General features: G+C 44.5%; 2 protein-coding genes across 2 annotated transcripts in view; both read right to left on the bottom strand.

Annotated features, from left to right (window-relative positions):
• LOC139389811 (cytoskeleton associated protein 2-like) overlaps positions 1 to 22,528 on the bottom strand; it is a 43,809-nt gene extending 21,281 nt beyond the window's left edge. Inside the window, exons 1-7 of the mRNA XM_071136774.1 lie at positions 22,379 to 22,528; positions 21,851 to 21,917; positions 16,537 to 16,597; positions 14,593 to 16,205; positions 13,987 to 14,185; positions 585 to 740; positions 164 to 224 (exon numbers count right to left, since the gene is read on the bottom strand). Of these exons, the coding sequence (XP_070992875.1) occupies positions 164 to 224; positions 585 to 740; positions 13,987 to 14,185; positions 14,593 to 16,205; positions 16,537 to 16,597; positions 21,851 to 21,917; positions 22,379 to 22,448 (2,227 nt within the window). The 5' untranslated portion in view covers positions 22,449 to 22,528. The remainder of the gene's footprint in view (positions 1 to 163; positions 225 to 584; positions 741 to 13,986; positions 14,186 to 14,592; positions 16,206 to 16,536; positions 16,598 to 21,850; positions 21,918 to 22,378) is intronic.
• LOC139389815 (histone H2A.V) overlaps positions 1 to 22,924 on the bottom strand; it is a 257,719-nt gene that overhangs the window by 85,375 nt on the left and 149,420 nt on the right. The window lies entirely within an intron of this gene.

Below are 22,924 nucleotides of genomic sequence, written 5' to 3' on the forward strand. Positions count from 1 at the left end.
ATTTGTCTTTCCTCGCTTCCTTTTCAACCATATTGGAGGAGAAGGTCCAAGGTCCCTCCCCTCTGACCTTCTCCAATACCTTTTGAGAAAGTGGCAAGGAGATAGGATGTGAGGAATCGAGACAGAGACACTTATTAGGTTTAGTTTCTAGTTTCCTCATTACCTTGTGTCTCTTCCTTCTTTTTCAGCATCTCAAACACAACAGTCCGCAGCTCGTCTACTGGCTGAAAGAGAGGAAATAGATACCAAACCATCATATTACTAGTTTAAATTAAATAGATACCAAAGTAGGCAGCTCTAAATTTAGTTTAGAGAATTCTTCAGACATCTAATCAAACACACACACACAGACACAGAGCTAGAGAGAGAGAGGATTGATGTTGCTAGACTAAGATTCCCCATGGTGGGGAGAATGATAAAAGAAAAACAGAGCAGAGAGGGATGAGAGAGTAGCTTTCACCTATAGGAAGACTAGTCCTGCCTCCTCTAACAGGGGCAGCAGATAGAGAGCCATGGGGTATAGAGATGGAGAGGTATAGAGGTATAGAGAGAGCGAGGGGTGAGGTAAAGGGAGTATGCTATACCTCTAACACCACTCGTACAGCCTCTTCAAACAGCGGCAGCACCTCCAGGTTGCCCTGGCGCTCCATCAGACGGGCCTGGCAGATCCAGTACTTGGAGAACTTCTCGGCCATGGGCACAGTGGACAGCATCTCCTGCACCTGGGAGGACTGGCAGCCCTGTAGGGGGTGGGGGAAACAGTCAGAAACACAGTCAGAAACACATAAAGTCAGACACAGGAGCAGTCAGTCAGACACAGAAGCACAGGCAGAGACACAGAAACAGTCAGAAACATAGATGGCGTCGATAGAGGGCAGCCGTGCTTCTAGCCCCTTGGCCACTCTGCTTGCCTAATAATGTAGGAAATAATACAAAGTAAATACCGCAAATGTTGTGTTATTACATGCAGTCCGGGAAGAACTTTTGGATATCAGAGCGGCGGTAACTCATCAGGAGTACAACTTTCCCAAATCGTATCCTTTGTTCGTACCCCCCCCCCCCCAGGCAATTGAACTGATTCCAAAGGCTGATCCAAAACATTACCAGTGGAGAAGACGTACTCCAAGTAAACTTCTAGTCCCACTCAGGGGGCGCGCATACCACCCACAACTTCAGAGTATATTACTAATGTTCAGTGTCTGGATAATAAAGTTGACGAGCTCAGGGTGAGGATTTCCTTCCAGAGAGACATCAGGGATTGTATCATACCGTGGATAGATGGGAGCAATCGTGCGAACCACCACATTTAACCATGGCAAGGTGACTGGGAATATGGCCGAATACAAACAGTGTAGTTATTCCCTCTGTGATAAAACAGGCTAAACATCAGTATAGACAAAGCAGAGTCAGACACAGAAAAAGTCAGTCATTTAAGTCTGTTTACCCAAATCTTTAAGGCTGTTAACAAATTACACAAATATTAGGTGAGCTATTATCAGTAGCCTACAGCTAATGATGGCCAAATGTGCTATTCAGTAAAGGGGGGCCGTCAGGCAGACCACGCTGGAAAGATGAGGGGTCAACCAACTCTTCTGTTTGGTCTCGAGGTTTACGGTGTGTGTTGGAACAGATCAAACAACAAAAAGTAGTGAGGTTATGTCCAAATTATCTTGGCTTCCTCCCAAAGTATGCAAGTGTTCCCTTCCCTTTCACTGACTTGAAAGGAAATGAATGGCATCACAAACTTGGAAATAACCGCGCACTTCAGGTGAAAGGAGATATCGTGACGCACCCCTCCTTTCCAGGACAACCAGAGGTCACGTTACTAGACTGGAAAACAGAGAGCAGAGACAACCATAGTCAGTTTACAATACCATGGGAAGTGGGACCACATCAGTTACATTTTTTGAATAGTCTTCAAGCAAAAAAACACAAAATGGCTAGTCACTTTCCCATCGTATTACTGTAAACAACTTAACGGCTTCAAAATTGCTATGAGAAACTATTTTTTATTGCTTCCATGTGAACTTCAGGAAGTTCTATTCATGCCGGGAATTGCCAGGTACCGAACAATACTATACTTATCCCAATTATATTACGATTTGATGTTCCAAACATATTGCTCACCATATGGTCTGCTGCAAAGGGACAAGAGAGCCATGAGAAAATGACTTTTGATAAGTCATGGAAATAAGTGCTGAAAAGAAAATGGGCTCACTATTTAAAAAGAAGATGGAGAACAAGCTATGAAGGAAACATTTTGGTGCAGGTACAGCCAACTAGCGCAAAAAAACATATTGAAATATATAATCAAATTGATCATTTATGGATCATGTTCCCCCTCACTAATCTTGCAACGATAAATTAAAAATCGCACACCTCACACAAAATTCCTCCATGGCAAAAAAAAAACCAAGGGGAAGTCCATCTGGGGACGTTAGTAGCCCCAGGTTATGTAAACTCGGCAAAAAAATAAACATCCCTTTTTCAGGACCCTGTCTTTCATTGATAATTAGTAAAAATCCAAATAGCTTCACAGATCTTCATTGTTTATTTAACTAGGCAAGTCAGTTAAGAACAAAACCTTATTTTCAATGACGGCCTAGGAACAGTGGGTTAACTGCCTGTTCAGGGGCAGAACGACAGATTTGTACCTTGTCAGCTCGGGGGCTTGAACTTGCAACCTTCCGGTTACTAGTCCAACGCTCTAACCACTAGGCTACCCTGCCTACTTGTTAAGGGTTTAAACACTGTTTCCCATGCTTGTTCAATGAACCATAAACATTTAATGAACATGCACCTGTGGAACACTTGTTAAGACACTAACAGCTTACAGACGGTCACAGTTATGAAAATTTAGGACACTAGAGAGGCCTTTCTACTGACTCTGAAAAACACCTAAAGAAAGATGCCCAGGGTCCCTACTCATCTGCGTGAACGTGCCTTAGGCATGCTGCAAGGAGGCATGAGGACCGCAGATGTGGCCAGGGCAATAAATTGAACTTCTACTTTTAAAAATCTCTAAAAACAAGTCTCTCACTGTTGCCGCCAGCTATAGACCACTCTCTGCCCCCAGCTGTGCTCTGTACACCATATGAGAACAGATTAGAGGTCGACCGATTAATTAGGGCCGATTTCAAGTCTTCATAACAATCGGAAATCTGTATTTCTGGGCGCCAATATCCGTGTGATTATGATTGATTGTTTTTTATAAGATAAGTTTAATGCTAGCTAGCAATTTACCTTGGCTTCTACTACATTCGCGTAACAGGCAGGCTACTCGTGGAGTGCAATGGTTAGAGCGTTGGACTAGTTAACTGTGCGGTTGCAAGATTGGAACAAGATTTGTACCTTGTCAGCTCGGGGGTTCCAATCTTGCAACCGCACAGTTAACTAGTCCAACGCTCTAACCATTGCACTCCACGAGTAGCCTGCCTGTTACGCGAATGTAGTAGAAGCCAAGGTAAATTGCTAGCTAGCATTAAACTTATCTTATAAAAAACAATCAATCATAATCACTAGTTATAACTATTTATCCAGTTTAGCAGGCAATATTAACCAGGTGAAATAGTGTTATTTCTCTTGCGTTCACTGCACGCAGAGTCAGGGTATATGCAACAGTTTGGGCAGCCTGGCTCATTGCGAACTAATTTGCCAGAATTTTACGTAATTATGACATACATTGAAGGTTGTGCAATGTAACAAGAATATTTAGACTTAGGGATGCCACCCGTTAGATAAAATAGCAAACGGTTCCGTATTTCACTGAAATTATAAACGTTTTGTTTTCGAAATTATAGTTTCCAGATTCGATCATATTAATGACCAAAGGATCGTATTTCTGTGTGTTATTATGTTATAATTAAGTCTATGATTTGATAGAGCAGTCTGAGCAGCAGCAGGCCTGTAATCATTCATTCAAACAGCACTTTCGTGCGTTTTGCCAGCAGCTCTTCGCAAGCACAGCTCTGTTTATGACTTCAAGCCCATCAGCCTAATGGCTGGTGTAACCAATGTGAAATGGCTAGCTAGTTAGCTGGGTGTCCGCTAATACTGTTTCAAACGTCACTCGCTTTTAGATTTGGAGTAGTTATTCCCCTTGCTCTGCAAGGGCCGCGGCTTTTGTGGAGCGATGGGTAACGATGCTTCGAGTGTGGCTGTTGTCTTTGTGTTCCTGGTTCGAGCCCAGGTAGGGGCAAGGAGAGGGACGGAAGCTATACTGTTACACTGGCAATACTAAAGTGCCTATAAGAACATCCAATAGTCAAAGGTATATGAAATACAAATGGTAGAGAGAGAAATAGTCCTATAAATACTATATTAACTACAACCTAAAACCTCTTACCTTGGAATATTGAAGTCTCATGTTAAAAGGAACCACCAACTTTCATATGTTCTCATGTTCTGAGCAAGGAACTTAAACGTTAGCTTTTTTACATGGCACATATTACTTTCTTCTCCAACACTTTGTTTTTGCATTATTTAAACCAAATTTAACATGTTTCATTTTTTATTTAAGGCTAAATAGATTTTATTGATGTTTTAAATTAAGTTAAAATAAGTGTTAATTCAGTATTGCTGTAATTGTCATTATTACAAATAAAACTTTTTTGGTCCCCCAATAATCGGTATCGGCGTTGAAAAATCATAATCGGTCGACCTCTAGAACTGATTGCCCCCCATCTATCTTCAGAGCTCGTGCTGCTAGGCAACCTAAACTGGAAGATGCTTAACACCCCAGCCATCCTACAATCTAAGCTTGATTCCCTCAATCTCACACAAATTATCAATGAACCTACCAGGTACGACCCCAAAGTCATAAACACGGGCACCCTCATAGCTATCATCCTAACCTACTTGCCCTCTAAATACACCTCTGCTGTTTTCAACCAATATCTCAGCGATCACTGACTCATTGCCTGCATCCGTAATGGGTCAGCGGTCAAACGACCTCCACTCATCACTGTCAAACGCTTCCTGAAACACTTCAGCGAGCAGGCCTTTCGAATCGACCTTGGCGGGGTATCCTGGAAGGATATTGATCTCATCCCGTCAGTAAAGGATGCCTGGCTATTTTTTTTTTTTTTTTTAATGCCTTCCTAACCATCTTAAATAAGCATGCCCCATTCAAGAAATTTAGAACCAGGAACAGATATAGCCCTTGGTTCTCCCCAGACCTGACTGCCCTTAACCAACAAAAAAACATCCTACGGCGTTCTGCATTGGCATCAAACAGCCCCCGTGATATGCAGCTTTTCAGGGAAGCTAGAAACCAATACAGTGCCTTGCGAAAGTATTCGGCCCCCTTGAACTTTGCGACCTTTTGCCACATTTCAGGCTTCAAATATAAAGATATAAAACTGTATTTTTTTGTGAAGAATCAACAACAAGTGGGACACAATCATGAAGTGGAACGACATTTATTGGATATTTCAAACTTTTTTAACAAATCAAAAACTGAAAAATTGGGCGTGCAAAATTATTCAGCCCCCTTAAGTTAATACTTTGTAGCGCCACCTTTTGATGCGATTACAGCTGTTAGTCGCTTGGGGTCTGTCTATCAGTTTTGCACATCGAGAGACTGAAATTTTTTCCCATTCCTCCTTGCAAAACAGCTTGAGCTCAGTGAGGTTGGATGGAGAGCATTTGTGAACAGCAGTTTTCAGTTCTTTCCACAGATTCTCGATTGGATTCAGGTCTGGACTTTGACTTGGCCATTCTAACACCTGGATATGTTTATTTTTGAACCATTCCATTGTAGATTTTGCTTTATGTTTTGGATCATTGTCTTGTTGGAAGACAAATCTCCGTCCCAGTCTCAGGTCTTTTGCAGACTCCATCAGGTTCTTCCAGAATGGTCCTGTATTTGGCTTCATCCATCTTCCCATCAATTTTAACCATCTTTCCTGTCCCTGCTGAAGAAAAGCAGGCCCAAACCATGATGCTGCCACCACCATGTTTGACAGTGGGGATGGTGTGTTCAGCTGTGTTGCTTTTACGCCAAACATAACGTTTTGCATTGTTGCCAAAAAGTTCAATTTTGGTTTCATCTGACCAGAGCACCTTCTTCCACATGTTTGGTGTCTCCCCCAGGTGGCTTGTGGCAAACTTTAAACAACACTTTTTATGGATATCTTTAAGAAATGGCTTTCTTCTTGCCACTCTTCCATAAAGGCCAGATTTGTGCAATATACGACTGATTGTTGTCCTATGGACAGAGTCTCCCACCTCAGCTGTAGATCTCTGCAGTTCATCCAGTGATCATGGGCCTCTTGGCTGCATCTCTGATCAGTCTTCTCCTTGTATGAGCTGAAAGTTTAGAGGGACGGCCAGGTCTTGGTAGATTTGCAGTGGTCTGATACTCCTTCCATTTCAATATTATCGCTTGCACAGTGCTCCTTGGGATGTTTAAAGCTTGGGAAATCTTTTTGTATCCAAATCCGGCTTTAAACTTCTTCACAACAGTATCTCGGACCTGCCTGGTGTGTTCCTTGTTCTTCATGATGCTCTCTGCGCTTTTGACGGACCTCTGAGACTATCACAGTGCAGGTGCATTTATACGGAGACTCGATTACACACAGGTGGATTGTATTTATCATCATTAGTCATTTAGGTCAACATTGGATCATTCAGAGATCCTCACTGAACTTCTGGAGAGAGTTTGCTGCACTGAAAGTAAAGGGGCTGAATAATTTTGCACGCCCAATTTTTCAGTTTTTGATTTGTTAAAAAAGTTTGAAATATCCAATAAATGTCATTCCACTTCATGATTGTGTCCCACTTGTTGTTGATTCTTCACAAAAAAATACAGTTTTATATCTTTATGTTTGAAGCCTGAAATGTGGCAAAAGGTCGCAAAGTTCAAGGGGGCCGAATACTTTCGCAAGGCACTGTATATACAGGCAGTTAGAAAAGCCAAGGCTAGCTTTTTCAAGCAAAAATGTGCTTCCTGCAACACTAACTCAAACAAGTTCCGGGACACTGTGAAGTCCATGGAGAATAAGAACACCTCCTCCCAGCTGCCCACTGCACTGAAGATAGGAAACACTGTCACCACTGATAAATCTACTATAATTGATAATTTCAATAAGCATTTTTCTACGGTTGGCCATGCTTTCCACCTGACAACAGCACTGCACTCCCCACAGCAACTCGCCCAAGCCTTCCCCATTTCTCCTTCTCCCAAATCCAGTCAGCTGATGTTCTGAAAAGAGCTGCAAAATCTGGACCCCGACAAATCAGCCGGGCTAGACAATCTGGACCCTTTCTTTCTAAAATGATCTGCCGAAATTGTTGCCACCCCTATTACTAGCCTGTTCAACCTCCCTTTCGTATCGTCTGAGATTCCCAAAGATTAGAAAGCAGCTGGGTCATCCCCCTCTTCAAAGGGGGGGGACACTCTTAACCCAAACTGCTACAGACTAGAGGTCGACGATTAATCGGAATGGCCAATTAATTAGGGCCGATTTCTGATTGTTATGAAAACTTGAAATCGGCCCTAATTAATTTTTGGACACCGATTTTGCCTTTTTTTTTTATATATATTTTTTTACACCTTTATTTTACCTTTATTTAACTAGGCAAGTCAGTTAAGAACACATTCTTATTTTCAATGATGGCCTAGGAACGGTGGGTTTAACTGCCTCGTTCATGGGCAGAACGACAGATTTTCCCCTTGTCAGCTCGGGGGACCAAACTTGCAACCTTACAGTTAACTAGTCCTTGTGCACTCCACAAGGAGACTGCCTGTTATGCGAATGCAGTAAGCCAAGGTAAATTGCTAGCTAGCATTAAACTTATCTTATGAAAAACGATCAATCAATCATAATCACTAGTTAAGTACACATGGTTTCTGATATTACTAGATATTATCTAGCGTGTCCTGCGTTGCATATAATCTGACTGAGCATACAAGTATCTGACTGAGCGGTGGTAGGCAGAAGCAAGCGTGTAAACATTCATTCAAACAGCACTTTTGTGCGTTTTGCCAGCAGCTCTTCGTTGTGCGTCAAGCATTGCGCTGTTTATGACTTCAAGCCTATCAACTCCCGAGATGAGGCTGGTGTAACCGAAGTGAAATGGCTAGCTAGTTAGCGCGCGCTAATAGCGTTTCAAACGTCACTCGCTCTGAGCCTTGGAGTGGTTGTTTCCCCTTGCTCTGCATGGGTAATGCTGCTTCGAGGGTGGCTGTTGTCGTTGTGTTCCTGGTTCGAGCCCAGGGAGGAGCGAGGAGAGTGAAGGAAGCTATACAATTACACTGGCAATACTAAAGTGCCTATAAGAACATCCAATAGTCAAAGGTATATGAAATACAAATGGTATAGAGGGAAATAGTCCTATAATTCCTATAATAACTACAACCTAAAACCTCTTACCTGGGAATATTGAAGACGGATGTTATAAAAGGAACCACCAGCTTTCATATGTTCTCATGTTCTGAGCAAAGAACTTAAACATTAGCTTTCTTACATGGCACATATTGCACTTTTACTTTCTTCTCCAACACTTTGTTTTTGCATTATTTAAACCAAATTGAACATGTTTCATTCTTTATTTGTGGCTAAATTGATTTTATTGATGTATTATATTAAGTTAAAATAAGTGTTCATTCAGTATTGATGTAATTGTCATTATTACAGATAAATACATTTGAAAAATAAAAATAAATCGGTATCAGTATCAAAATAATTTGATTAATCGGTATCAGCTTTTTTGGTCCTCCAATAATCGGTATCGGCATTAAAAAAATCCTAATCGGTCGACCTCTACTACAGAGCTATATCTATCCCACCCTGCCTTTCTAAGGTCTTAAAAAGCCAATTCAACAAACAGATTACCGACCATTTCGAATACCACTGCACCTTCTCCGCTATGCAATCTGGTTTCAGAGCTGGTCATGGGTGCACCTCAGCGACGCTCAAGGTCCTAAATGATATCTTAACCGCCATCGATAAGAAACAATACTGTGCAGCTGTATTCATTGACCTGGCCAAGGCTTTCGACTCTGTCAATCACCACATCCTCATCGGCAGACTCGATAGCCTTGGTTTCTCAAATGATTGCCTCGCCTGGTTCACCAACTACTCTGATAGAGTTCAGTGTGTCAAATCGGAGGGCCTGTTGTCCAGGCCTCTGGCAGTCTCTCTGGGGGTGCCACAGGGTTCAATTCTTGGACCGACTCTTCTCTGTATTCATCAATGATGTCGCTCTTGCTGCTGGTGAGTCTCTGATCCACCTCTACGCAGACGACACCATTCTGTATACTTCTGGCCCTTCATTGGACACTGTTAACAACCCTCCAGACGAGCTTCAATGCCATACAACTCTCCTTCCGTGGCCTCCAATTGCTCTTAAATACAAGTAAAACTAAATGCATGCTCTTCAACCGATCGCTGCCTGCACCTGCCCGCCCGTCCAACATCACTACTCTGGACGGTTCGGACTTAGAATATGTGGACAACTACAAATACCTAGGTGTCTGGTTAGACTGTAAACTCTCCTTCCAAGCCTCACACCAAACATCTCCAATCCAAAGTTAAATCTAGAATTGGCTTCCTATTTCGCAGCAAAGCATCCTTCACTCATGCTGCCAAACATACCCTTGTAAAACTGACCATCCTACCGGTCCTCGACTTTGGCAATGTCATTTACAAAATAGCCTCCAATACCTTACTCAATCAATTGGATGCAGTCTATCACAGTGCCATCCGTTTTGTCACCAAAGCCCCATATACTACCCACCACTGCGACTTGTACGCTCTCGTTGGCTGGCCCTCGCTTCATACTCGTCACCAAACCCACCGGCTCCAGGTCATCTACAAGACCCTGCTAGGTCAAGTCCCCCCTTATCTCAGCTTGCTGGTCACCATAGCAGCACCCACCTGTAGCACGCGCTCCAGCAGGTATATCTCTCTGGTCACCCCCAAAACCAACTCTTCCTTTGGCCGCCTCTCCTTCCAGTTCTCTGCTGCCAATGACTGGAACGAACTACAAAAATCTCTGAAACTGGAAACACTTCTCCCTCACCAGCTCACAGATTACTGCACCTGTACATAGCCCATCTATAATTTATCCCAAATAGCTACCTCTTCCCCTACTGTATTTAATTATTTTGCTCCTTTGCACCCCATTATTTCTTTCTCTACTTTGCACATTCTTCCACTGCAAATCTACCATTCCAGTGTTTTACTTGCTATATTTTATTTACTTTGCCACCATGGCCTTTTTCCCCCCTTTACCTCCCTTATCTCACATTGTATATAGACTTATTTTTCTACTGTATTATTGACTGTATGTTTGTTTTACTCCATGTGTAACTCTGTGTTGTTGTGTGTCAAACTGCTTTGCTTGGTCTTGGCCCGGAAGCAATTGTAAATGAGAACATGTTCTCAACTTGCCTACCTGGTTAAATAAAGCTGAAATAATAATAATAATAATATATATTTTTTTATGTCCGCACTGTGAGACGCCTAAGACAGCGCTACAGGGAGACAGGACGGACAGCTGATCGTCCTCACAGTGGCAGACCAGGATCAGTACATCCGAACATCACACCTGTGGGACAGGTACAGGATGGCATCAACAACTGCCTGAGTTACACCAGGAACGCACAATCCCTCCATCAGTGCTCAGACTGTCTGCAATAGGCTGAGAGGCTGGACTGAGGGCTTGTAGGCCTGTTGTAAGGCAGGTCCTCACCAGACATCGGCAACAACGTCACTGGACCATACAGGACTGGCAAAAAGTGCTCTTCACTGACGAGTTTTGTCTCACCAGGGGTGATGGTTGGATTTGCGTTTATCGGCGAAGGAATGTGCGTTGCACCGAGGCCTGTACTCTGGAGGGGGATCGATTGGGAGGTGGAGGGTCCGTCATGGTCTGGGGCGGTGTGTCACAGCATCATCGGACTGAGCTTGTTGTCATTGCAGGCAATCTCAACGCTGTGTGTTACAGGGAAGACATCCTCCTCCCTCATGTGGTACCCTTCCTGCAGGTTTATCCTGACATGACCCTCCAGCATGACAATGCCACCAGATATACTGCTCGTTCTGTGTGTGATTTCCTGCAAGACAGGAATGTCAGTGTTCTACCATGGCCAGCGAAGAGCCAGGATCTCAATCTCATTGAGCACGTCTGGGACCTGTTGGATTGGAGGGTGAGGGCTAGGGCCATTCCTCCCAGAAATGTCCGGGAACTTGCAGGTGCCTTGGTGGAAGAGTGGGTTAACATCTCACAGCAAGAACGGGCAAATCTGGTGCAGTCCATGAGGAGGAGATGCACTGCAGTACTTAATGCAGCTGGTGGCCACACCAGATACTGACTGTTACTTTTGATTTTGACCCTCCCTTTGTTCAGGGACACAGTAATCCATTTGTTAGTCACATGTCTGTGGAACTTGTTCAGTTTATGTCTCAGTTGTTGAATCTTATGTTCATACAAATATTTACACACGTCAAGTTTCCTGAAAATAAAAGCAGTTGACAGTGAGAGGACGTTTCTTCTTTTGCTGAGTTTGTGGGTCCCCAAGGAAAGGTTAGAGAACCACCGCACTAAGTAGTGCACTACTTTTGACCAAAGGCCTGTCTGTTTTACTAGGCCATTATACCCTGAATAACAGAAACTACATCATCTGACTTGACCATGTGTTGGATTAATGGCGACACACAAAGCACACAACACACAAAGCAACCGGCCAAGCAACCTCGAAACACATTGTGTAAGAAGGGCTGGGTCTACATTCAGCTGCTATACTGGTCTCTTCCACTGAAACGCACCACCCCATCGGTCCCAGAGGAATGTCACAGAAGGGATCCAGTAACAGTCACTTATCCAGAGCGACTTACAGTAGTGAGGGCATATATTATTGTACTGGTACCCCGTGGGAATTGAACCAACAACCGTTGCAAGTGCCATGTTCTACCAACTGAGACACACGGGATGTGGTCTAGACTGGACGTTAGACAGGCAGAACAGTAACTGGAAAAGCAGTGGAAACTAGAGGTCGACCAATTATAATTTTTCAATGCCGATACCGATTATTGGAGGACCATAAAAGCCGATACCGATTAATCGGCCAATTTTTTTATTTGTAAAACTGACAATAACAACAATACATCAATAAAATCAATTTAGCCTTAAGTAAATAATGAAACACGTTCCATTTGGTTTAAATAATGCAAAAACAAAGTGTTGGAGAAGAAAGTAAAAGTGCAATATGTGCCATGTAAGAAAGCTAAAGTTTCAGTTCCTTGCTCAGAACATGAAAACATATGAAAGCTGGTGGTTCCTTTTAACATGAGTCTTCAATATTCCCAGGTAAGAAGTTTTAGGTTGTAGTTATTATAGGAATTATAGGACTATTTCCCTCTACCATTTGTATTTCATTAACCTTTGACTATTGGATGTTCTTACAGGCACTTTAGTATTGCCAGTGTAACAGTATAGCTTCCGTCCCTCTCCTCGCTCCTCCCTGGGCTCGAACCAGCAACACAACGACAATTAGGGCGTGCTAACTAGCTAGCCATTTCACTTCGGTTACACCAGCCTCATCTCGGGAGTTGATAGGCTTGAAGTCATAAACAGCGCAATGCTTGACGCACAACGAAGAGCTGCTGGCAAAACGCATGAAATTGCTGTTTGAATGAATGTTTACGCGCCTGCTTCTGCCTACCACCGCTCAGTCAGATACTTGTATACTCAGTCAGATTATATGCAACGCAGGACACGCTAGATAATATCTAGTAATATCATCAACCATGTGTAGTTAACTGGTGATTATGATTGATAGTTTTTTATAAGATAAGTTTAATGCTAGCTAGCAACTTACCTTGGCTTACTGCATTCGCATAACAGGCAGCCTCCTTGTGGAGTGCAACTAGAAAGAGGCAGGTCGTTATTGTGTTGGACTAGTTAAGGTTGCAAGATCGGATCCCCCGAGCTGACAAGGTGAAAATCTGTCATTCTGCCCCTGAACAAGGCAGTTAACCCACTGTTCCTAGGCCGTCATTGAAAATAAGAATGTGTTCTTAACTGACCTGCCTAGTTAAATAAAGAACAAATTAGCAAAATCGGCGCCCAAAAATACGGATTTCCGATTGTAATAAACTTGAAATCAGCCCTAATTAAATCGGCCATTCCGATTAATCGGTCGACCTCTAGTGGAAACACACTGGTTGCTGGTATGAGAAAGCTAACAGAATTTCTACAGGGTTCATATAGACAGTGGCAAGTCAAATTCAAGGACTGTTAACTCAATTTGTAATAGTAAAAAAATGTTTTTTTTTAAATGCAATAGTGCCTACTTGCCACCAGATGGCACCATAACCCCATGAAGAAAAAAACAAACCCAGTATTCATCACTCCCTTACAAGGTCTACTCAACAACATGTTGTTTCACTACTTATTTACTACATGAGTGTTAAAGTCAGTACTGATGATTTTGTCATTTGAGTAGTGATGATGAGAGTTTAGGGATATTACCTATTCACATTACTACACAATTCTATTTAATTACTATTTTTATTGGGAATTTGGTAATCTACTACTAGCTACGAAAAAGTGTCTTGCTGACGACTGGCAGCTTTAGTGTTGCCGGTCGGGAGAATGTGCGGGTGGGCTGAGTGAGGGAAAACACCATGTGAACGGCCACAACGCCAACAGAGCAACAATCAACCCCCCCAGTTGTTATTGATTTATTTTACCTTTATTTAACTAGGCAAGTCAGTTAAGAACAAATTCTTATTTTCAATGACGGCCTAGGAACAGTGGGTTAACTGCCTGTTCAGGGGCTGAACGACAGATTTGAACTTGCAACCTTCCAGTAACTAGTCCAACGCTCTAACCACTAGGCTACCCTGCCGCCCTTCTGCGGTTACCCCAAGTCACTCAACCAGCCTGAAGACGGCTCCAGGCAGATCACAATTGACAGTTGATTTGTCATACATTTTCAATTCATTTAATCTAACCCAACCCATTCCTCTGCCACACCTCATTCAGCAGTTTGATGCAGTCAGCCAGGCACCGGTCCACAGCTTCAACCAGAGACCTGGCCTCAACTTCGTCCTCCATACCGTCCCAGTAAGCCTGAGGAAGGGCCAAGGTGCGCCGCACCCGAGGAGGCCTCACCGGCATGGGGGGACGCTTGTAGGAGATGCCCCTGTGCTCACGCCATTCCTGCAGCTTCTGCCTGAAGACACACACAGAGTGGAATATAAGGTTGTTCAGTAAAATGTTGGGGTAAAGTCAGATGTTTGTAGTCCAATTCAACCACACTATTAAATGAGGTGCTGGGCGGAAAGAATATGGTGGTATAATAGAAAAGACTAAGCACATTCATATGCTACGATACCAACACACATACCTTTTACTGAAGTGAAATGACAATGTTACCTTGGTGTTATTTTGTTATTTCAACAAACTAAATCACAGTAGTTATGTGCACTGTGTAATCCAAGGCCTTATTCAACCAGTCTACAGTTTAATATTTTAAGACTTCAAGTATAAGATTGTCTGCTAAAATCACAAAAATTTAAATTTACTGTATTCTACCTCCTAGTACTTATCTAATTGACAATAAAAAAATAAAAAACTGACATTCTCTCTTCCTGGGCAGCTGTCATCTTCCTGCGGCCCTCGGTCTTGGGCACGACCCTGGCCTGGTCTCTGGGTGTCTTAAGGCCAACACCAGCCTCCCACCCCACCTCCTCTTGGCCATGGCTGGACTTTTTGGCAGAGCGAGGCACCGTCTGGGGGATCCACACACCACTTGCTGTGCTGCTGTAAGGCCTAGGCCAACACGCCGGAGATGTTGATGAGGGCGATGGAGCATTGGGTTCATTCTTGGTGTCGGTGTCTGCCGACCCGTTCTCCATGTCTCGGTTCTCCTCGGCGCTGCTTTTCTGTCCCATCGCAGCCACAGCTGCATGCATGGCCCTACTCAGAGCCGTGTTCTGCCATTGGCTTCCTGTTATCCCGGTGGAGGCTCGAGAGGCAGCCTTCCATATCCGAGTGCTGGCTCCTGCTCCTCTAGCCTCGGCCCTGTGCTGTGATGCAGCCCTCTGAATATCACCTGGCTTCGTAGCTGCAGTCTTGTGCCCAGGACCAGTAGGGCCTTGGATGATGGGTTTAGGTCCAGTGACAGGTTGTTTCTGCCCTGCTGGTTTACTGGATCTCTCTGGGAGTGGTTTGGAATCAGTCCTGCTCACAGCTTGGCTCCTCCTTTGCCCATTGTCCGCAGCCAAGGCAGTTGTCCTCTGGTTAGTCTCACTCACGCCAGTGAAGGGATTCGTTCTCCTCTGAGTAGTAACTGGTGGCTTTTGGGTCACAGCTGGGACTGGGCTGGTGCTTGGGCATGCTCTGTTCAAGACCAAGGGGGTGAAGGAGACTGATGCTGGAGCAGGGACGGTGGTGCTTCTAGGCTGCACCTGGACAGACACAAGACTTGTCTTGGTTTTAACCATTGTGCTCGGACTCATTCTGGCACTACTGGTGTTGGGCCGCGTGCCGGCTGTGTTGGGCCGCGTGCCGGCTGTGTTGGGCCGCGTGCCGGCTGTGTTGGGCCGCGTGCCGGCTGTACTGGGCCGCGTGACGGCTGTGCTGGGCCGCGTGACGGCTGTGTTGGGCCGCGCGCCGGCTGTGTTGGGCCGCGCGCCGGCTGTGTTGGGCCGCGTGCCGGCTGTGCTGGGCCGCGTGCCGGCTGTGCTGGGCCGCGTGCCGGCTGTGCTGGGCCGCGTGCCGGGCCGCGTGCCGGCTGTGTGGAGAGTGTTAGCGGGTTTCCCAGTAATATTTGACTTTGGTCTGGTTGTGTTGGCTGAATGTGTTCTACCAGCGTTTGCCAGGGGTATGGCTGAGCTAGGGCGTGTGTTGCCGACTTTAACAGCTGGATTAGGCTGGGTTCTGGGTTGGTTGGTGGTGCCTGGGCATCTTTTGGTAGGGACAGTGGATTGTGATCTGGCTGGAGCCGTCTTCAGGCTGGTTGAGTGACTTGGGGCAACCGCAGAAGACTTTGTAATGCCTTTGAGCACGTTGAGACGTACGGTACTCGATGCTGCAGAGAGGAGACCGTTGGCGGAGCTCTGTTTGTTGGTGGTACTGCAGAAGGTGCCTGTGGTTTGGGAAACGGCATTGGCCATCAGAGGTTGAACCTTCACCACTCTCTTTTTCATCTTGAGAGCATTTGGACCCCGGTTCTCTTTTCCCGGGTCCAGCTGTAATTACAAAGCAATATCAGTTGATATAGTTCGTAACCATTTCCTGCTTAAAGACACCTCAACGTGTCAGTTAATTCGTATTTTAGATGTCACTTAACAGATGCAGTAGTGAGTGCACACTTTTTAATTTAAAAAAATGTCCATACTGGTACCTCGTAGGAATCAAAACCACAAACCTGACATTGCAAGCGCCGTGCTCAATCAACTGAGCCACACAGTACCTACTATAATTCAAGCCTCACTATATAACTGATAGTGAGCAAACTGCCAGGTTTGCTTTGTGAGAGATGGTGTCAAGGAGAGGAAAGTGATTGGCTACAATACTTACATCATCCTTCACGGTAGACACGGTGATCTGCTTTGCTTTAACGCCATCTCGAAGATAAGGTCTGAAATCAGTCATGTGTGATAGGACATTATTTACAAAAGACTACGGATAAAACATGTCAAGCTGAAATATTGCAACTAGTTAATACCGTAGGGCTTTCACTCGCTGCAATACAATACCATGTATAGAAAAACAGGGCAATTCAAGAGGGAGAACCAAAATGAATGTGAAAACGTCATTCTCGTTGCCTGATGTCATTATAAATGACATCTAATTAATTACATTTATTTATCAAGACCTTTTTTTCTCCTTTTACATCAGCCGATGTCCCAAATTGTAGAGAACAACGTTAACATACTAGTACTTGACAGTGTTGATGAAATAAGAACGTTCATTTGCTGTGACCGTTACTAGTTTAAACTGCGCCTCTCTTGGTTGTATCCCTTTAAGGTGTTGTGAGATGGTATCATTTGGAGACGATACACCTCCAGATCCTTGGCTTTCATCATTTCAGTAAAGCAGAAGCCAAGGGATTCGTAAGAACAGAGGTTACAAATGAGTGGCAAGAGTTGTGGAACAGGAAGTAAGGGAAGACACCTGTATAAGATCCAGGAAAAGGTGGAGGCAGGGAGTCCTCAGGCCAAGAGAGAAGGGAGGAAAGTGTAGGTACAAGGCTGAGACTGGGACACACAAGGCTCAATAGTAAGTTGAAAGTGGTGGGGGAACACGATCATCGTCACACCTCTCACCTCTCAGATGGAGACAGTGGAACATTGTTCCTGTTCCCAAGAAAGCTAAGGTAACTGAGCTAAACGACTACCGCCCCGTAGCACTCACTTCCGTCATCATGAAGTGAAGTGCTTTGAGAGACTAGTCAAGGACCATATCACCTCCACCCTACCTGACACCCTAGACCCACTCCAATTTGCTTACCGCCCAAATAGGTCCACAGACGATGCAATCTCAACCACACTGCACACTGCCCTAACCCATCTGGACAAGAGGAATACCTATGTGAGAATGCTGTTCATTGACTACAGCTCGGCATTCAACACCATAGTACCCTCCAAGCTCATCATCAAGCTCGAGACCCTGGGTCTCGACCCCGCCCTGTGCAACTGGGTACTGGACTTCCTGACGGGCCGCCCCCAGGTGGTGAGGGTAGGCAACAACATCTCCTCCCCGCTGATCCTCAACACTGGGGCCCCACAAGGGTGCGTTCTGAGCCCTCTCCTGTACTCAAATCAAATCAAATTTTATTTGTCACATACACATGGTTAGCAGATGTTAATGCGAGTGTAGCGAAATGCTTGTGCTTCTAGTTCCGACAATGCAGTAATAACAAGTAATCTAACTAACAATTCCAAAACTACTGTCTTGTACACAGTGTAAGGGGATAAAGAATATGTACATAAGGATATATGAATGAGTGATGGTACAGAGCAGCATAGGAAAGATACAGTAGATGGTATCGAGTACAGTATGTACAAATGAGATGAGTATGTAAACAAAGTGGCATAGTTTAAAGTGGCTAGTGATACATGTATTACATAAGGATACAGTCGATGATATAGAGTACAGTATATACGTATGCATATGAGATGAATAATGTAGGGTAAGTAACATTATATAAGGTAGCATTGTTTAAAGTGGCTAGTGATATATTTACATCATTTCCCATCAATTCCCATTATTAAAGTGGCTGGAGTTGAGTCAGTGTCAGTGTGTTGGCAGCAGCCACTCAGTGTTAGTGGTGGCTGTTTAACAGTCTGATGGCCTTGAGATAGAAGCTGTTTTTCAGTCTCTCGGTCCCAGCTTTGATGCACCTGTACTGACCTCGCCTTCTGGATGATAGCGGGGTGAACAGGCAGTGGCTCGGGTGGTTGATGTCCTTGATGATCTTTATGGCCTTCCTGTGACATCGGGTGGTGTAGGTGTCCTGGAGGGCAGGTAGTTTGCCCCCGGTGATGCGTTGTGCAGACCTCACTACCCTCTGGAGAGCCTTACGGTTGAGGGCGGTGCAGTTGCCATACCAGGCGGTGATACAGCCCGCCAGGATGCTCTCGATTGTGCATCTATAGAAGTTTGTGAGTGCTTTTGGTGACAAGCCGAATTTCTTCAGCCTCCTGAGGTTGAAGAGGCGCTGCTGCGCCTTCTTCACGATGCTGTCTGTGTGATTGGACCAATTCAGTTTGTCTGTGATGTGTATGCCGAGGAACTTAAAACTTGCTACCCTCTCCACTACTGTTCCATCGATGTGGATAGGTGGTGTTCCCTCTGCTGTTTCCTGAAGTCCACAATCATCTCCTTAGTTTTGTTGACGTTGAGTGTGAGGTTATTTTCCTGACACCACACTCCGAGGGCCCTCACCTCCTCCCTGTAGGCCGTCTCGTCGTTGTTGGTAATCAAGCCTACCACTGTTGTGTCGTCCGCAAACTTGATGATTGAGTTGGAGGCGTGCGTGGCCACGCAGTCGTGGGTGAACAGGGAGTACAGGAGAGGGCTCAGAACGCACCCTTGTGGGGCCCCAGTGTTGAGGATCAGCGGGGAGATGTTGTTGCCTACCCTCACCACCTGGGGTCGGCCCGTCAGGAAGTCCAGTACCCAGTTGCACAGGGCGGGGTCGAGACCCAGGGTCTCGAGCTTGATGACGAGCTTGGAGGGTACTATGGTGTTGAATGCCGAGCTGTAGTCGATGAACAGCATTCTCACATAGGTATTCCTCTTGTCCAGATGGGTTAGGGCAGTGTGCAGTGTGGTTGAGATTGCATCGTCTGTGGACCTATTTGGGCGGTAAGCAAATTGGAGTGGGTCTAGGGTGTCAGGTAGGGTGGAGGTGATATGGTCCTTGACTAGTCTCTCAAAGCACTTCATGATGACGGATGTGAGTGCTACGGGGCGGTAGTCGTTTAGCTCAGTTACCTTAGCTTTCTTGGGAACAGGAACAATGGTGGCCCTCTTGAAGCATGTGGGAACAGCAGACTGGTATAGGGATTGATTGAATATGTCCGTAAACACACCGGCCAGCTGGTCTGCGCATGCTCTGAGGGCGCGGCTGGGGATGCCGTCTGGGCCTGCAGCCTTGCGAGGGTTAACACGTTTAAATGTCTTACTCACCTCGGCTGCAGTGAAGGAGAGACCGCATGTTTTCGTTGCAGGCCGTGTCAGTGGCACTGTATTGTCCTCAAAGCGGGCAAAAAAGTTATTTAGTCTGCCTGGGAGCAGGACATCCTGGTCCGTGACTGGGCTGGATTTCTTCCTGTAGTCCGTGATTGACTGTAGACCCTGCCACATACCTCTTGTGTCTGAGCCGTTGAATTGAGATTCTACTTTGTCTCTGTACTGGCGCTTAGCTTGTACTCCCTGTTCACCCACGACTGCGTGGCCGCGCACGCCTCCAACTCAATCATCAAGTTTGCGGACGACACAACAGTGGTAGGCTTGATTACCAACAACGACGAGACGGCCTACAGGGAGGAGGTGAGGGCCCTCGGAGTGTGGTGTCAGGAAAATAACCTCACACTCAACGTCAACAAAACTAAGGAGATGATTGTGGACTTCAGGAAACAGCAGAGGGAACACCCCCCTATCCACATCGATGGAACAGTAGTGGAGAGGGTAGCAAGTTTTAAGTTCCTCGGCATACACATCACAGACAAACTGAATTGGTCCACTCACACAGACAGCATCGTGAAGAAGGCGCAGCAGCGCCTCTTCAACCTCAGGAGGCTGAAGAAATTTGGCTTGTCACCAAAAGCACTCACAAACTTCTACAGATGCACAATCGAGAGCATCCTGGCGGGCTGTTTCACCGCCTGGTACGGCAACTGCTCCGCCCTCAACCGTAAGGCTCTCCAGAGGGTAGTGAGGTCTGCACAACGCATCACCGGGGGCAAACTACCTGCCCTCCAGGACACCTACACCACCCGATGTTACAGGAAGGCCATAAAGATCATCAAGGACATCAACCACCCGAGCCACTGCCTGTTCACCCCGCTATCATCCAGAAGGCGAGGTCAGTACAGGTGCATCAAAGCTGGGACCGAGAGACTGAAAAACAGCTTCTATCTCAAGGCCATCAGACTGTTAAACAGCCACCACTAACATTGAGTGGCTGCTGCCAACACACTGACACTGACTCAACTCCAGCCACTTTAATAATGGGAAATGATGTAAATATATCACTAGCCACTTTAAACAATGCTACCTTATATAATGTTACTTACCCTACATTATTCATCTCATTTGCATACGTATATACTGTACTCTATATCATCGACTGTATCCTTATGTAATACATGTATCACTAGCCACTTTAACTATGCCACTTTGTTTACATACTCATCTCATATGTATATACTGTACTCGATACCGTCTACTGTATCTTGCCTATGCTGCTCTGTACCATCACTCATGCATATATCCTTATGTACATATTCTTTATCCCCTTACACTGTGTATAAGACAGTAGTTTTGGAATTGTTAGTTAGATTACTTGTTGGTTATTACTGCATTGTCGGAACTAGAAGCACAAGCATTTCGCTACACTCGCATTAACATCTGCTAACCATGTGTATGTGACAAATAAAATTTGATTTGATATTTCAGTGCCAAAAAGACATGAGGCAAAGGGAGCAGTTGTTATTAGATTTGAGGAGTAATGGGTGTTGAATAGCCTGGATTAAGTGAACTGCTGGGGAAATCTTCTGGGGATGAAGTATTTAATTATGTATTTTGTTTCCTAAGGGGGAGAAGATTATTGGGTTGGATTTAGACCTCCGCTGTCTCTGATCCACGCCCTAGTCCAGTTGGTGGCAGTAATGCAGTTTAAAGTTGGTTACCAACCGCCATATAAAATCCACAGAATAATAGTAATAATAATATACAATGCAAACAAGAACCGATTGTCTTCGCGGAGGGTGGATATTGCAATTCAGTCTGTTAGGGTTAATTATTTATTTACAAAGCTATTCAGTTTTCTATTCAGCGGATTTAATTTTGAAAAATGCCATGTTTTCACTCACGAACCTGCAGCCACTAGATAGTTTGTCCGTTTGACGTTCGTAGTTAGTGGCTGCCGCGGAGCAATGACCAGATTTTGATCATAACAATTCCATTAACGCTAAATTCTCCGAGTAAATCTTCGGCAACTTTTAAACCATATATGGTAGAGACATGGAGTTTGGACTATTGTTTGTTTGACTGATTTTGTATAAACATATAGACATTTGTATAAACCTTGAATGAATGAATAATCTTATATAGGCTATATAATGGCCAAGAAGATAGCCGTCAAGCCATGATGATTTCTTACTTTGGATTTGGTGGCTTCAGTCTTCCTTTTGCTGCTAAGTACTCTATCAACTGCTGCTTGCGCAATTCTGTGAAAGACAAGAAGCAACTTTAAAACAAACCCTAAATTTACTCCTCCACTATTTGGTCAATAGTGGTAAAGATAGCTATCTAGTTAACATTACCATTAAATTAGCTGGCTAACGTCAGACAGCTAGCCCTAGCTGCAACATTGTTGTTCTAACAGGTGATGGTTCTAGCTAGTTACGCTAACGTTACTCGTTTAGGGAGTCAATAAGACAGCCCAATGTCCCAAAAGACTCCATAAGTTTCCTCTGAACTAAGCTAACGTTAGTGTGTACCCTAGCCTATATCTAGTTTTTCCACTGTAACTTGACCGAATGATAAATAAAAAAAGTATTGTTTACATTGTATTATGACTAACGACAACTATAGTTAGTAAGCTGAAGAAGCCTGCTAACAAGCAGGCATTGTTAGCAAGCAAATAATAGGGCTAGCGGAATATTAGTTAACGTTAGCTACACCATACCTTTTCTGTTAAGTTGGGCAACAATTTCTTCCGCGTCCATTGCTATTTGTAATCTAGTCACTTGAGACATGTTATTTTAGTGTAGCTAGCTAAATTTTTAGCTATTTTAGTGGAATACAAGTTATGGTTTGCTAGCGAGCTAACATAAACAAACCGACTTCATCTATTTCGTGGTCTGTTTTGAAATTGCCGGGGCAACGCCACTCTTCTCTCATTGGCTCGTTCAAATATTTGAAAAAAAACCCACGCCCAATCAGACAGCTACTCCAATGCTTCTTTTAATTCTGTAGGTTTTATATGGATGGTAACATTGAAAGTGGTGGGGAACATCTGACTGGGAGGTGTGATCATTGTCAGGAGGAGATGATGGAACATGTGGAACATGTTCTATTTCAGTGCCAGAAATATGAGACAAAGGGAGCGATTGTTATTAGATTTGAGGAGTAGTGGGGTTGAAGAGCCAGGATTAAGTGCATTTTTGGGGAAATCTTTAGGTGATGTAGTTTTTAATTATGTATTTAGTTTCGTTAGGGAGACGAGATTATT

Source organism: Oncorhynchus clarkii, chromosome 30, assembly GCF_045791955.1.
Source record: "Oncorhynchus clarkii lewisi isolate Uvic-CL-2024 chromosome 30, UVic_Ocla_1.0, whole genome shotgun sequence".
Taxonomy (NCBI): Eukaryota; Metazoa; Chordata; class Actinopteri; order Salmoniformes; family Salmonidae; genus Oncorhynchus; species Oncorhynchus clarkii.